Source organism: Enhydra lutris, unplaced genomic scaffold, assembly GCF_002288905.1.
Source record: "Enhydra lutris kenyoni isolate GAN:26980312 unplaced genomic scaffold, ASM228890v2 scaffoldscaffold11, whole genome shotgun sequence".
NCBI lineage: Eukaryota > Metazoa > Chordata > Mammalia > Carnivora > Mustelidae > Enhydra > Enhydra lutris.
Window position 1 is genome coordinate 3,000,077 of NW_019154095.1, and position 15,504 is coordinate 3,015,580.

Here is a 15,504-nt window from a genome sequence, read left to right on the forward strand (position 1 = left end):
GAACCCTGAGATCATGACCTGATCCAAGGCAGACGCTTCTCCAATGGAGCCACCCAAGCGCCTTGGGTTTGTTTATTTTAATCGGCTAGTGTAAAACATGCATTCCCATGGTGAACTCCCTCAGCTGTATTCCAACAGTATATCTGCTGACATATTACTATAAAATACCCAAAATACTCCATCCCCAAACTACTAGAACTCATACAGCGATTCAGTATTGTGGCAGGATACAAAATCAATGCACAGAAATCAGTTGCTTTCTTATACACTAACAACGAAAATACAGAAAGGGAAATTAGAGAATCGATTCCACTTACTATAGCACCAAGAACCATAAGATGCCTGGGAAGAATCCTAACCAAAGAGGTAAAGGATCTGTACTCGAGGAACTACAGAACACTCATGAAAGAAATTGAAGAAGACACAAAAAGATGGAAGAGCATTCCATGCTCATGGATCAGAAGAATAAACATTGTTAAAATGTCTATACTACCTAGAGCAATCTATACCCTCAATGCCATCCCAATCAAATTACCAATGGCATTATTCAAAGTGCTGGAACAAACAATCCTAAAATTTGTATGGAACCAGAAAAGATCCCAAATCACCAAAGAAATGTTGAAAAAGAAAAACAAAGCCGGGGGCATCATGTTGTGTGATTTCAAGCTATATTACAAAGCTGTGATCACCAAGACAGGATGGTACTGGCACAAAACAGACACATAGACCAGTGAAACAGAATAGAGACCCCAGAGATGGACCCTCAACTCTATGGTCAAATAATCTTTGATAAAGCAGGAAAGAATATCTAGTGGAAAAAAGACTGTCTCTTCAATCAATGGTGTTGGGAATATTGGACAGCTATGTGTAGAAGAATGAAACTCGACCATTCTCTTACACCATACACAAAGATAAACTCGAAATGGATAAAAGACCTCAACATGAGGCAGGAATCTATCAGAATCCTAGAGGATAACATAGGTGGTAACCTCTTCGACATCGGCCACACCAACTTTCAAAACAAGTCTCCAAAAGCAAGGGAAACAAAAGCAAAAATGTACTTCTGGGACTTTACCAAGATAAAAAGCTTCTGCATAGCAAAGGAAATAGCCAACAAAACAAAGAGACAAACCACAGAATGGGAGAAGATATTTGTAAATTACATTACAGATAAAGGGCTGGTCTGTAAAGAACTTCTCAAACTTAACACCCAAAAAACAAATAATCTAGTCAAAAAATGGGCAGACAACATGAACAGACACTTCTTCAAAGAAGACATACAAAGGGCTAACAGACACATGAAAAAATGTTCACCATCATTAGCCATCAGGGAAATTCAGATGAAAACCACAGTGAGATACCACCTTACACCAGTTAGAATGGCAAAAATTGACAAGGCAAGAAACAACAAGTGTTGGAGAGGATGTGGAGAAAGGGGAACCCTCCTACACTGTTGGTGGGAATGCAAGTTGGTGCAGCTGCTTTCGAAAACAGTGTGGAGATTCCTCAAAAAGTTAAAAATAGAGCTTCCCTATGACCCAGCAATTGCACTACTGGGTATTTACCCCAAAGATACAGATGTAGTGAATAGAAGGGCCATCTGTATCCCAATGTTCATAGTAGCAATGGCCACAGTTACCAAACTGTGGAAAGAGTTGAGATGCCCTTTAACAAACAAATGGATAAAGAAGATGTGGTCCATATACACAATGGAATATTACGCAGCCATCAGAAAGGATGAATACTCAATATGTGCATCAACATGGATGGAATTGGAGGAGATTATGCTGAGTGAAATAAGTCAAACAGAAAAAGACAATTATATAGGTTCACTTATTTGTGGAACATAAGGAATAGCATGGAGGACATTAGAAGAAAGAAGGGGAAAATGAAGGTGGGTAAATCAGAGGGGGAGGATGAACCATGAGAGACTATGGCCTCCTGGGAAACAAACTGAGGATTTTAGAGGGGAGTGGGTGGGGGATAGGTTGGCCCAGTGATGGGCATTAAGGAGGGCACGGATTACATGGAGCACTGGGTGTTATACACAAACAATGAATCATGGAACACTGCATCGGAAACTAATGAGGTACTGTGTGGTGACTAACATAATAAAAAAAAAATTATAAAATCATAAAATATAGCGACCTGATCTTCTAATTTCAGAAGCTAATGTTAAGACAAATGTGTATGTATGGAAACAGAAATGTAAGCATTTCACATTGGGCAGGATACCCTTCCCAGTTATATTTTAGCAATTGTTTTAATTGTTTCTAATAATCATTTTAACTCTTGTTCACACTTTTTCAAAGCAATAGTCACATGTCATTTCATGAGGTCCAGCTGCTGTCTACATTCCATGTCCCTTTCCCCAGGGACACATGCTCATGTGAAGAAACCAACAGATAAGAACCACGTTGGCCCTAACCATATTTTTCCAGCAAAGAATCCCCCTAAGCCGTTGTTGTTCAGGAGATACAATTGTAGTGATAGCCTCTCTGGCCAGGAGCTCTATTTCTCATGGTAGAAGTTTATCATTACATCTTGTAGTGAATGAACACACTATTTAATTATTTAATTTTGTAATAAACACATACTTTTTTGGAGTTTTAAAGTAAAAACCCACAAGATGCTCTCTTATTAATAAGAAAAAGTGCTTATGATGATGCGGTGCTGACAGAGGCAGTGATGGTCAGGTGCATGCCCGGGACCCAGACGTGCATCTGGAACGCAGACCAGTGATGGCCAGCGTGTCCTTCTGACTTACTCTCATAGTGAATGAGGAAGCCCACGCTGGAGCGGCTGTTGTCAGTGGTGAACAGCAGGTACATGAAGTGCCCCGTGCTGATCAGGAACTGGGGAGCTTGTGTGCCATGGTACTCTCCGATCAGTGGGGACGAGTTGGCGGGCCCGTCTCGGACCTCCAGAGTGTCATAGTTGACTTCTGTCTGAAATCTGTGGAGATTTGTATCCAGTCAGAAAAGTAAAGCTGCATTAACTTATAGACATTCCCCAGATATCTTCATTCATTAATTGCAAACTGATGTGTATCACTATAAATAAAAGATTTAGAGTTTTACAAACTTAAAAAACACCTGGGCACAAATGATATTGAAGCATCAGTTTTTCCAGAAGAAAAGGTGCAGCCTAAACCCTACCCTAGTACTGAATACTGAGTCATGCAACATCCCAAACTCAAAAGACTGCAGTCTTTAGCTCTAAAATAAAAATACTGTGAACCAGGTTAGTGTTTAGAGAGACAAAGTAAAGAAGGAAAAAAGGAAGGAAGGAAGAAAGAAGGAAGGAAGGAAAGAGGAAGGGAGGGAGGGAGGGACGAAACAAGGAAGGAAAAGAAAGGAAAGGAAAGGAAAGGAAAGGAAAGGAAAGGGAAGGAAAGGGAAGGAAGGGAGGGGGGAATTAAACTAAAAAACACCAATTAGTGAACAATCATTACACATTTCCAAAATCTGTGTCATGATCCTCCATTCAGCTTGATCATGCATATCCTGAAATGTGCACATGAAGAAACATAATCTCCTAAAGGAGGAGAGTAATTCAAAATACATGGCAATATTTTAAATACTTTTCAGGAAAAAAAAAAATCCTGTGTCTTTTAAAGCTGCATTAACTCTTTGTGGCCCCTGGAAGAAGAATCAGCACATTCCTGCTTCAGAAAAGAAATGCTACTTCAATGATGGGAACAGCTTCCAGAAAGTGCTCAACTTCTCTTCGAGAAGGATGCTATGCTTCCAGAGAATCTGGCCTGATGTTATATTTATACCCAGTCGCAGCCACTTGGGTCCTCTTTGAAGCAACGAAGACACCATTCCAGGAACTGAGATATTTGTCTAAATGGGCCCAGCTCATCCTCCAAGAGCTAACCCGGTTTCCGAGGGTCCGGCTGTGCTCTCAGGGAGCAGCTTATGCCCAGGGAACCCCTGATTCACTCGGTGACTTTCAGACTAAGACTCTGTGGAAGGCTGGGTAGTCATCCCCCATCCTCTTCATCCAATAATGCTGACAGAGAGGAAGAGCGAGGGCACACAGGATCCCTAGCCACACGGCTTGTAACCACAAGACAGGTGCACAAAGCGCCGGGCTCTGCCCTGGTTCTCAGATCGCGTAGACTCCTCTGAGAGCAAATGCATGATGACGCCATATTCTTGCAATGAACTTGGGATGGCCCTGCGGCCCGGATCTTCCACAGAGAACTGGAAAAACCGGTCACTTCCCCTGACCACGGGCTCGGCTTTGGGGGTCCAATGGGGCAGGTTTTCCTCTTTTACCTTTCTAAAATGTCCTCTACAGACCCTGTGGTTTCTCAGTGATCTGAGCTTAGATTTAAGAGGTCTGGATAAGCATGAACTAAATCTCACTTGAAAAATCTGTGCTACAGTTTTCACATCTTCTTTCTGGAGCAACAGTGAGGACTCAGAGAGTGCCCCTCGCGACAGCGGGAAGATTCCCAGGGGAGCCTGGGAGAGGGCGCTCCACGTGTTTCCCACTATTTGGCAACTCGATGCACTTTGTACAACAATAACATCAGTAGGGTCTCTTACAGTTATATTTACAAACACATGCTTTATTAGGATGTCAGCCCTCTGCTGGAGACAGAAATCTTTGGAGTAGTGTAACAATCACAAATGCCTAAAAATGTCAGAAATACTGGCTCTTACAGATGGAATTCAGCAAAGTATCATAGTTCCCTAATCCCTAAAGGTAGAGAAAAATTGTATGTCTCTGTTCAGGAGTGTGAACAGAAAACAGTGTGCTCAACACTTGTACCAAACCAGGCTGTAAAGTCACAAGTTTTACTAATGATTTACACTTGATGTGATGCCAGGAATCAGGAAGGGCTTTCTCTTCCCCCTCTCAATACCAGAAAGTTATGAAAATTAATAAGGAACCCAATGTAATATTACAGAGTTAATTTTTTCCTCAATGATTAAGTTTATATGCAAGGATCCATTCTCCAGTATAATGGATACATAAGCCACAATTTTAATTTTCTTCTGGGAGATTATCCTACTGGAGATTATTATGTTACCAGACGTAATAAAATGAACAATAACTTCAAATACAAATAGTGCTAAATGATAATGTGATTCCCACTAAAAATCTTCCTGTATATATTATTATTAATAGAAAATTAGTGGAAAACAAACAAAACAATATAACAGTGTTAATCTGCCTTGAGACATTATAATATCCTGAATATTAAAACCCAAACTCTTTTAGTCAAGAAGTTCATTGTTAGAGGAAGCTTAAAATTGTTCAGAGATTAAGCTGAAAAACTAAACAAATATGTCTCCTTCTATTTTAAAGCAGGTATCTTTCTGAAAACCTTTCTGGCTGTTAATCATCAAGGTGAGTTTGTTGCAGAGACAAATGGAAACACATTTTATTATGGATAATTCAAATTGCATGATTATTTTTTAATATTATTGAATTCATGGGGCACCTGGGTGGCTCAGCTGGTTAAGCGTCCGCCTTCGGCTCAGGTCATGATCCTGGGGTCTGGGATCAAGTCTTGCATCAGGCTCCCTGCTCAGCGGGAAGCCTGCTTCTCACTCTCCCACTCCCCCGCTTGTGCTCTCTCACTGTCTTTCAGATAAATAAATAAAATCTTTAAAAAAAATGATTATCGGATGCATTATCAAATAGCGAAGCCACACCACTCCGGGGATAGAACCACTCACAGGTCACTAATCTGTCACTCACAGGTGTGAGTTCTGCAACCAAAACATCACTAGAGCAAGAAAACATTTTCCTGGGCTCTTCCAAAAGGCACCTCAGGGACACCACAGGCTTCCATTTGCAATCAGACTGTATTTTAGCCACAGGTCCAAAACCCAGAGCTGGATATGAAGGCCAGTATTTGCGAGCTCTGAGGAATAATGATCTGGGACTGCCACTCTCTGACCAAGCCTTTGGAGAGGACTTAGCTGCAGCCATAGAGGGTAAAGTTCAAGAAGAATGAAACATTATCAACCAAACACCTGTTTCTTTTGAAGTGAACTCCTTTGGGGAAACCAACCAGATTTCATCCTATTTCTAAGCCTCATGATCCACTTAAGTAAACACATTGGACATGCATGAGTCATCAGGTCCGAGTTAAGAAAGGGAACATCTTTTTCTTACCTATCAAAAGTTATTTTGATGGAATGTCCTGGTTTTGCTTCAATGATCCATTCACAATTTAAAGAATCTTTATAGTACCCTGGCCATCCGGGAGGCAAAATGAGTCCGCTGGAAGCTGTCAGGTGTCCACCACATGGCGCTGAAAGAGAGTGCAGGTGTCAGCAGGTCCCACCAAGTGCACGGGGACGCCCCGGGCAGCGCCCGTGACCGCAGGAATGCACTTGTCTTCATGGACTTCAGGTTTTCAAGTATTCATGCTAAACGTACTCTCACGTAAACAGCATTTATTGAAAGCAGAGCACATCTATCCCTCATCCGACATCCATCATCAACCCACAGCAAAGCTCCTATGACCCAAAAAGGTCAGGGTGTAAGTGCGAGATGAATGACCCCCGTGAACTGTCACATCCAACTGTCACAACGGATTCGTGAGAGCACACCCCTGATATCCATATTGCATATGTGTTTGTGATTCCACAAACATCTACTGACAAGCAAACAAATTGCTTCACATCGGAATGGAAATACCCTGTGGGGTGTGTGTGTGTGTGTGTGTGTGTGTGTGTGTGTGTGTGTCGGTGTGCATGTGTGTGTCAGTGTGTGTGTGTGCATGGGCAGATACATTTCAGTGATGTGTGTTCTGCTTGTTCACTCTACATGGTGTCTGTTTTATTAACATGACTTGCCACCTACATCAAACTAAATGATTAGGGAATGTTACAGAACAAAACAAAACTTCCGAATTCAATAGAATTAATCTGCATCAGTCCATTTGAATAATCCATGATTATAATGAAGAAAAGAAGTTTCAGGAAGGTATGTGCTTGGTGCTCAGGAAAATGGGTTTTGCATTTCTGTGTAAGCTATAGGAATTTTTAAGTAGTGACATATATTCCACAAGTTTTTGCCCAGCCACATATTTTTTCAGATTTTCCTTCTCAAAGTTCTTTGCCATCTTTGTAATCAAATCTGTAAATCCATAGATAAGAAATAAAACATACAAATGTCCCGAGTTAAAAAAAATCATTTTTGAAAAAAAAATGCCTTTTATGGAGATATACCCATAATGCCTTAAAATGCTGAGAAACTGTACACGATTTCAACCAGGTTTTGTTCCTGGAGAAAAACATCTGACAGAGAAATCTATAAAGGTAATCACGGTGGCTTCATTTATAATGGAATAATAAAAGGAAAAAGTAAAAATTTATGCAAAGTTTATGACTACATATTGGAATGGCACTAATACATTTGAAATAATGTTCCGAGATTTTGTTACTATGAGTAACTTTTGCAATTACAACATTACATTATGTAAAGCAGGATACAAAATTATAATAAAGCATATTCTAAATTTTATTTAAAAAATTGTTCCAAGTAAAGGGGAGGTAGAATTTCAAAAATATGTTAATGGGGGAGAACACAAATGGCCACTGGGCAGATCATGCTTTTCTTGATACAGTTTCTTTTCTAAATCAGCTGTGATAGGTGGGCATTATGTCTAGAGTTAGACATAACAGGAAATCAGAGTCATTTTTATGACCTTGAGTTCTTGAAGAAAACATTCACTACTTTATGCAATCATAATCTTAAAACAACTAATTTTTAATAATTGACTTTAGGAATTTTATTTATTAATTTATTCCCATTTTATAATTATTTTTATAATCATTGTATAAGTTATTTATATTTTAGCCTTTATTCCTACATTTCTGACATGCTGTAGCAAATGTTTTTTAGAATATGACATAAGCAAAATTAAACAATCTTACTTATTTCATGTTTTACTATTCAATGATACTATATAAGAAAGACCTATAGCAAATATAGATTTATTTTGTTAAATCTGCTATATGAGACCTTTCTAAATCTGTGTGAATTGCCTTATTTTTATAAGCCCTACTTCCCACCTAAATACAAACCTGTATATTTCCTTCATTTCAGTAAAGGTTTTTAAAAAATTTGAGTTGTTATATTTCTTGAAATGTGCCAGCACTGTCACACATCACTATTATTTATTAATATCTTGTCTTTTACATATCACTTTGTAATTTCGTGTGTGTTAGAATTTGTATCACTTTATCCTGATGAAATGGATGTTTTAATTGTTATATTCTCAGTCAACAGAATTAAACAAAAAAGTATTCAGTGACAAAGTCAGGTTTGCCGTTATCAGCCAGCTTAGATTACATCATGGTGTAGGAACAACTCCACGACTGTGCTAACTGTGATGAGAGGGCTCCTTCCTTTTTCTTGGATATGTAGCCTGTGTGAGAAACGACCCTCTCTCATCACACAGAGAGGAATCTTTTGTAAGATTTTATTTTTAAGTACTCTTTCCACCCAACGTGGGGCTCGAACCCACGGCCCCAAGATCCAGAGTCTCACACTCCACGCACTGAGGCAGCCTGGTGCCCCAGGGGCTCCTTTCTTGAACTAGTCTTGCGGGAGACAATCAAACGTAGGTTCATAAGTTGAATATATCACTTCCACTCATTCCTAACTGGCCAGAACCTGAAACAGTTTCCTCAAACCCAAGGGGGCCAAGAAACGCCATCCTGCTTGGAGAAGACTCAGAAGACCCGGTGGACAGCACCAGTGACACTCAAATTCACAAAGTGAAGGAAGTGAGCCAGGTCTGTAGGACGCAAACTCCTTGATTCATTGAGTATTTGCATGGATGAACTACTTGATATTGTATTTCTAAAATAAGCTCATCTTGATTACATTTATTTTTTCTATAGCTTTATGTAATTATCTGGCTCAGGCATATTACACTTAACACTGCCTTTGTAAAATGGTACACAGGAATTGGGCCATTTTTGCACTAGCTGTGATAGTGCAGTTCTCAACGCTCAAGTTCTCCAGACTTGGAAGGGAGAGAACTTCCTTGCACACCTCCCTTGCTTGTGTCTTTCTCAGCATCCAAACTTTAAACTCTTTTCAAATCTCTTCTCAGGTTTTCTGTTTATTTACACTTTATACTTTTATTTGAGTCACTGTGAATAATTTATATTTTGCTAGGAAATCACCAATTTCATTGAACATTAAAATTTGTTGCCATAGAGCTGATGATGTATTCTTGTACACTCACACACACACACACCCCCAATTAACTTGTGCTTTTAGTGACAATGAGCTGCACTGAAATTTATGGGGAGGCTAGAGGCAGAACAAATGAGTAGAGATAAATCTTTCCTACAAACGCCAGAAAATTTATACACATGACGTGTTGGTATCCAGTAAATTCTGCCAGAAAAAATAAACATAATTTTTAGAGGAAATGGTTTATTGTGAGACTTTCGCTCTTTATGTAAAGTTATTATTAGTAATAAGAACTTATTATTTTATTATCATGTTGAGTTATTATTTTTGTAACCATGGTTATTTTTCTTCTATTTTGTTGAATACCTATAATTGCCTTTCTTCCTAGTTTTTTTTTTTATCAGATTCAAAGAAGCCTTGTCTATCTTATTGATACCAAAAAAATAATTCACTTACATTATTCTAATTCTTGATTTTTATTAATATAACATTCTAATTTTTTTTTTCTAACTTGTTAACATTATCAATAAGTTCCTTCACTTTTTGTCTTTCTGTTCGATCCTGGGGCATTTGCCTCCTAGCATAGGCTTCCTGTCTCGCATTATCGTAGCAGAAAGGGTTCCCGCTCACAGGGTTTCTGGGTAGCATATCCCTTCGGGCTTGAGGCTTTGCCACATAGTGTCTCTCAAGTATTTGTCTGTGGTTCTATTCGTTTCATATGTTTCGATTGTCTGTGGTTCTATTCATATCATACGTTTCCACTGTAACTGCATATGCATGTGGCCTCGACCTTATGATCAATTAAAGAATTGATGGCAACAAGTAATACTTGAAAAAAAAATAAGGAATGTGTATATACTCTAAGATACTTGAACTTCCTTCTGTGTCTCTTCAATTAAATGTGCTTGTGCTACTAAATCTTTCCTTTCCCATTTGATTTTTTCCAACTAGATGCACTTAATTCTGAAAGTAGCATTTCTGTTTCTCTTCACCAAGGACATCAGTTGGAGTATCTAATTAGTCATACTATCAGAGTATCTGTGTGTACTTTCTGAGACTCATCAGGGCTCTATAATTGGGTTTTTCAGTACAAGTAAATTATTAAAAAAAAAAAAAAACACTCTTCCACCATTTACTAGTCCTCTGTGTTAACTGTTTTCTGTGTTAACCCACAGCTGAGTTTTGACTGAACTTCTCTGAAGGTCTTTTCCAAATTTGAGAGGATGGCTCATTTCCATTTAATAGGATACTTTCTCCCGGTGTCCAACTTTATTAGAAACATCATCTGCCACTTCTGAGAGCCCCTCCCTTCCCTTGACCGTGCAGATGGACATACTTGCCCTGAGCCTGTAACGCAGCTGCAGAAGCATTTTACGGGGAAGCACACCCAGGATGCGGAGAATCATGGCCAGAGAGAGCAGAGACTAGAAAGTACTGTCATTTTCCCCCATATGATATGCTGGAGCGGCACCAGCAAATACGCACGCACACACACTGTCGTTACTATCACTGGCGCACCCAGGAGTGTATGTTCACTTACATGTAAAGGAGAATGACCTGTTTATTAACACCAGATACAATGTAACATCTAAAAGCTGTACATTTAAAATATGTGATAGAGACAGATAGGGATGGAAAAGCTTCTGTTGAGCTCTTTCCCTTCAATTTGTCGATTTTCTACCCCCAGTGATGTTCATCACCCACCAAACTAAGCCCTTCATGAAAATGTGAAAGTGAGAACATCTTTATGTAGATTTAACATAATCCTGACCCTTAGACGATGGACACTAACTTTGATAATTGGACTGAAGGGTACGGGTGTGAGGCAGGAGCCCCTCCCCCTGCACGGCTTGTCAGCTGGCCAGGGAGTTCATCCTTCCCCATATAGATTCAGGTCCTGCCTAGACCGCCCCCTGGCAACGGTAGGTCGGTCACTCTAGAGAGGAAATAACCTTCAACTCCAGGTTATATTTGACACATTATTTCTCTTGAATTTACTTATTCTAAAATGAGGACCTACTGGCCAAAGACAATTGAGAAAATAAAAAAATTAACAATGCGGAAAAAAATCACCCATCACTGTGACTAATATTTTGGTGTATATTTTCTTTTCAGGCTTTTAAAAATTATTATCATCATGAGATACTTAAATATATGTTTAAAATGGCTTATTGGAACACAAGTGGTCATATCACCTGGTTTTTCACATGATAATATATGATGAACATCTTTGATGTTACAATTTTTTTTGAGGTTTGTGGTGATTTATCTAGCTCATTCTTTGTTGTTTAAAATTGAATTGTTTGCATCTTTGGTTTTTATGTTTAATACTGCAGAAAGCATTCTTGAGGGGAAAAAATTATCTTTTCAGAGTTGTTTGAATATGTCCTTACAACCAGAAATACCATTTATAGCTAAAAAAGTAAGAAACAATTTAAAACCCTTAATATGAATTTACACTATGATGCCATAATTTTATACCTTCAACAGCTTGTCCAGGAAATGTCAGTTACTCCTCAACCTTACATCTTATTAAGGTGTTCAAATATTTGCCCATCTGATAGACAAAAATGGTACTTTAGCTTTGCATTAAAATTAGTAATTTTTGCCCATTTGAAAAGACCACAGACTATATGCTGTAACCGTGTGACATTCCAGAAAAGGCAAAGCGACAGAAGTAGCAAAGAGATCGGTGGGGGCAGGGGCTGGGTGCTGTGGGAGAGTGAACGGGTCGAGCGCAGGACATTAGGGCAGTGAGACCGCTCTGCATGATGCTTTAATGATGGATGCATGTCACCATACATTTGTCCAAACCCACACAATGTACAACACCAAGAGTGACCTAAAATGCAGCTATGGACTCTGGGTGATAGAGACATGTCCCTGTGGGTTCGTCACTTGTAACTAATGAAACCGTCTGGTAGGGCTGTTGCTAGTGGGGGAGACTGTTCTTCTGCGGGGGCAAGGGACATAAGGGAAATCTCTATACCTTCCATTTAAATTTGCTGTGAACCAAAAACTGCTCTTTAAAAAGTCTATTTAAAAATGTATTTCTTGGGCACCTAGGTGGCTCAGTTGGTTAAGTGACTGCCTTCGGCTCAGGTCATGATCCCGGAGTCCTGGGATCGAGTCCCACATCAGGCTTCCAGCTCCATGGGGAGTCTGATTCTCCCTCTGACCTCTCCTCTCATGCTCTCTCACTCTGTCTCTCTTTCTCTCAAATAAATAAATAAATAATCTTTTAAAAAAATGTATTTCTTGGTATTTATTGGAGATGAGTTTTTTATAAAGCTTTTCTTAGCTCAACATGTATGGGACATTTTGATAGGGTGTGAATATATATTCTAAGTCACTAATTTTCATATGAGTAAACATTAGAGGTGATATGCTCCTGATTCTGCACGCACCCTCGGCTTTTTTACACAGTTCTCCAGAGTAGAAATGTCGAGAAGAAAATTAGTTAGGCAGTATTTACATCAGGTACCTTAAGGGCAATAAAACAACATAGCTACTAAAAACTGTGCCATTCTTAGAGGCTGAATTATGTCTTTCCAAAATGTGTATTTTGGATTTTTCATTCCAGCACCTGAAGATGTGATCTTGTTCGGACAGAGGGTCTTTTTAGCTGCGCTTGGTTAAGGTGAGTTATTAGCATGGCTCTGATCTCATGCGACTGGTGTCATGAGAAAGAGGAGACATCGGGAAACAGAGGTGCGCTCACACGGAGAAAGCTGAGATGATGCTTCTGGCAACCAAGCCACTCCAAAGACACGAGCAAACCCCCGGAAGCTGGTGGAGAACCAGAACAGATCCTCCTTCGCAGCTCAGTGGGCACCAGCCCCGCGGACACCTTGCTCTTGGATGTCCAGCCTCCAGGACTGTGAGACACTCAGTTTCTACTGTTTAAGCCTCCGGTCTGTGTGCTTTGTGACAGCAGCCCTAGGAAACCAGCATGGTTTCTGGTCCCTTTGTTTGTCAAGTCCGATGCGCCCTTGCACAGGGAGATAACTGGCAAATGAGAGGAGACGCTCACCTTCGCAGCGAGGCACCGTGGAGCTCCAGACGACATTCCCGTCCTGCAGGATGCAGGTGATGGACTCCGACCCCTGCGTTTTGACAAAGCCATCGTCACAGTGGAAGGAAACTGAGCTCCCCAGCAGAAATCTGTCACCAAAACGCCGTCCGTTTATGGGAATGCCAGGGTCATGACACTCATTCTGACCAAATGCTAAAAGGAAAACAAATGAATAGAAATACTTTAATATTAAACATGTGTATTCAAAAAAGAAAGAAACAAAGCCTACTAATAAAGCCATTTATTGTTCCAAAGTTCAGTTCTGCATTTATAGACCGATAATTGCATTAAATAAATAAGATACTGATACCTAGTAAGACAGAAGGAAAGAGAAAGAAAAGATGGTACACAGATATGTAAAACTGTCATTTATACTGCATTTCACAGTTTGAAAGCACTTTTCACATGTATTAAGAAAAAACAGAAATATGGCAGGGGCTGGAAGGGATTTTGATTCAGACACATCTGGGTTAGAACCTTGGCTCTTGTGTTTTTTCCTGCCCTTCAGCAGACATTCTGATGATCTGGTTAGATATTCTAATTTACAGATGAGGAATGCCAAGCCTATATCGCAGTGTTACTGCAATATTAAATGAAATGATTCCTGGCAACCTAAGCACAGCGTCTAAGAGAAGTTGATGACTTCTCTTAGCAAATTATGATTTATAACTCATCTTTAATATTATTACCTTATTCTACTCCCTCAATAATGCATTGAAGTAGATGTTCTTAAATACAATCTGGTTTTCAAATGAGGACACTGAGACAAAGAAAAGTGTCCTCTTACCAAAATTCACTAAGTATATACAAGTGCTGGTGTTCTAATCCATGGCTCTAGACCCCAAATGCCTCAATCCTTTTCACTACACTATTTCTTTGAATGGAGGATGTGTGGATGGATGGATGGATGGATGGATGGATGGAAATAGGTATAGAAAGTGGGAGAGGAAGGAGGGGAGGGAGGAAGGAAGGAAGGAAAACGAGAGAAAGAAAAAAGGAACATGAGCGCTAACCCTACTATAAGGCTGACAGAGACACCAGCCCAAATGGAGTGATGCCCTTAGGTTGATGGGACAACACTGTCTAATTGTGTTACTCCCATTACCTTACAAAGCGTCAGCCTGGACCCCACATGCCACAATCATTTAAATAAAGGGGGCCTAGAAGTGGTGCAGGGGGAGGCTTGCTTACTGGTGTAAGTGATGTTGAACCCCCTGCCGGTCGTGGAGTGGTCGGACTGGAATTCCAAGCGGACTATGTGCCCGCTGCTGGCCAGCTGTGAGGGGACCTCGTGGCCCGAGAAGGTGCCCAGGACGGTGATATCAGAAATGCCGTCATCTTTGATCGCAAGGAAATCAAACTGGGGTTCCACGTCGAAATCGTTAAAGATGAGGTGAATTCTGCTTCCTGGTTCGGAAATGATCAACCAGACACAGTTCATGTTGTTGCCGTATTCCTCGGGGTAATTGGGTGAGAGAATAATTCCCGACGATGCAGTAAAGTTGAAGAAGCAGGAAACTGTGAAGACACAGACACGTTTTCGTACCATTTTGCACACAGCCAAACAACCGGCCACGTGACGCTGACTGACGGCAGCCTCCTCTGAAGGCACCCACACCTGCAGAGCTCGGACCGTCCAACCACTTTTGCATCGGTAATCCTACACCATAACATCCCTTCGCTCCCTAAACTGTAAATAGAATATTTCATGGTACACACTACAACCAGAGCCCACACATAATCGAGTATAAGCTTGACTCCGAAATGATCCGAGCCGAGGTCGTGGAAACCTGGAGCAAATATTAGAATTTCTAGTTATAACTTTCTGCCTTCGGAAGAGCAAACATTAATATGAAAAGTTATGTCTGTGTCTCAGGAGCAATTTCCAGAAATAATATTGGTTCTGTTTAGTCTTCTTGGATACCTTTTCTCTTTATATTTTATGTTTGCCTTTAAAATGCATTTTTCCAAGTTATTTATGTATTATTAGTTATCGGGTAACAATAAAAAAATTCAGACCGTATACTGGGTGGACAATATAAAAATCTCTTGAAACATTTACCTTTTAAGAGCATGTACTTAAAATGAGTTTACATACATATACACACATATGTTGAGAGGACACCTGTTGGATTATTTCTAGGGTGTGGCTTTGCTTTTCAATCCACACAAGTCCCTATTTGTCTTTCAGGTGACATGTTACACTGAGTCACAAAAAATGCTACATTAGTAACATGCTACGTTCA

The 15,504-nt window shown here is 40.0% G+C and overlaps 1 protein-coding gene across 1 annotated transcript in view; it reads right to left on the reverse strand.

Annotated features, from left to right (window-relative positions):
* Positions 1-15,504, reverse strand: part of LOC111144434 (CUB and Sushi multiple domains 1) — a 1,720,260-nt gene that overhangs the window by 371,621 nt on the left and 1,333,135 nt on the right. The window contains exons 13-16 of the mRNA XM_022498737.1: positions 14,450-14,776; positions 13,217-13,411; positions 6,142-6,280; positions 2,768-2,955 (exon numbers count right to left, since the gene is read on the reverse strand). Coding sequence (XP_022354445.1) covers positions 2,768-2,955; positions 6,142-6,280; positions 13,217-13,411; positions 14,450-14,776 — 849 coding nt within the window. The remainder of the gene's footprint in view (positions 1-2,767; positions 2,956-6,141; positions 6,281-13,216; positions 13,412-14,449; positions 14,777-15,504) is intronic.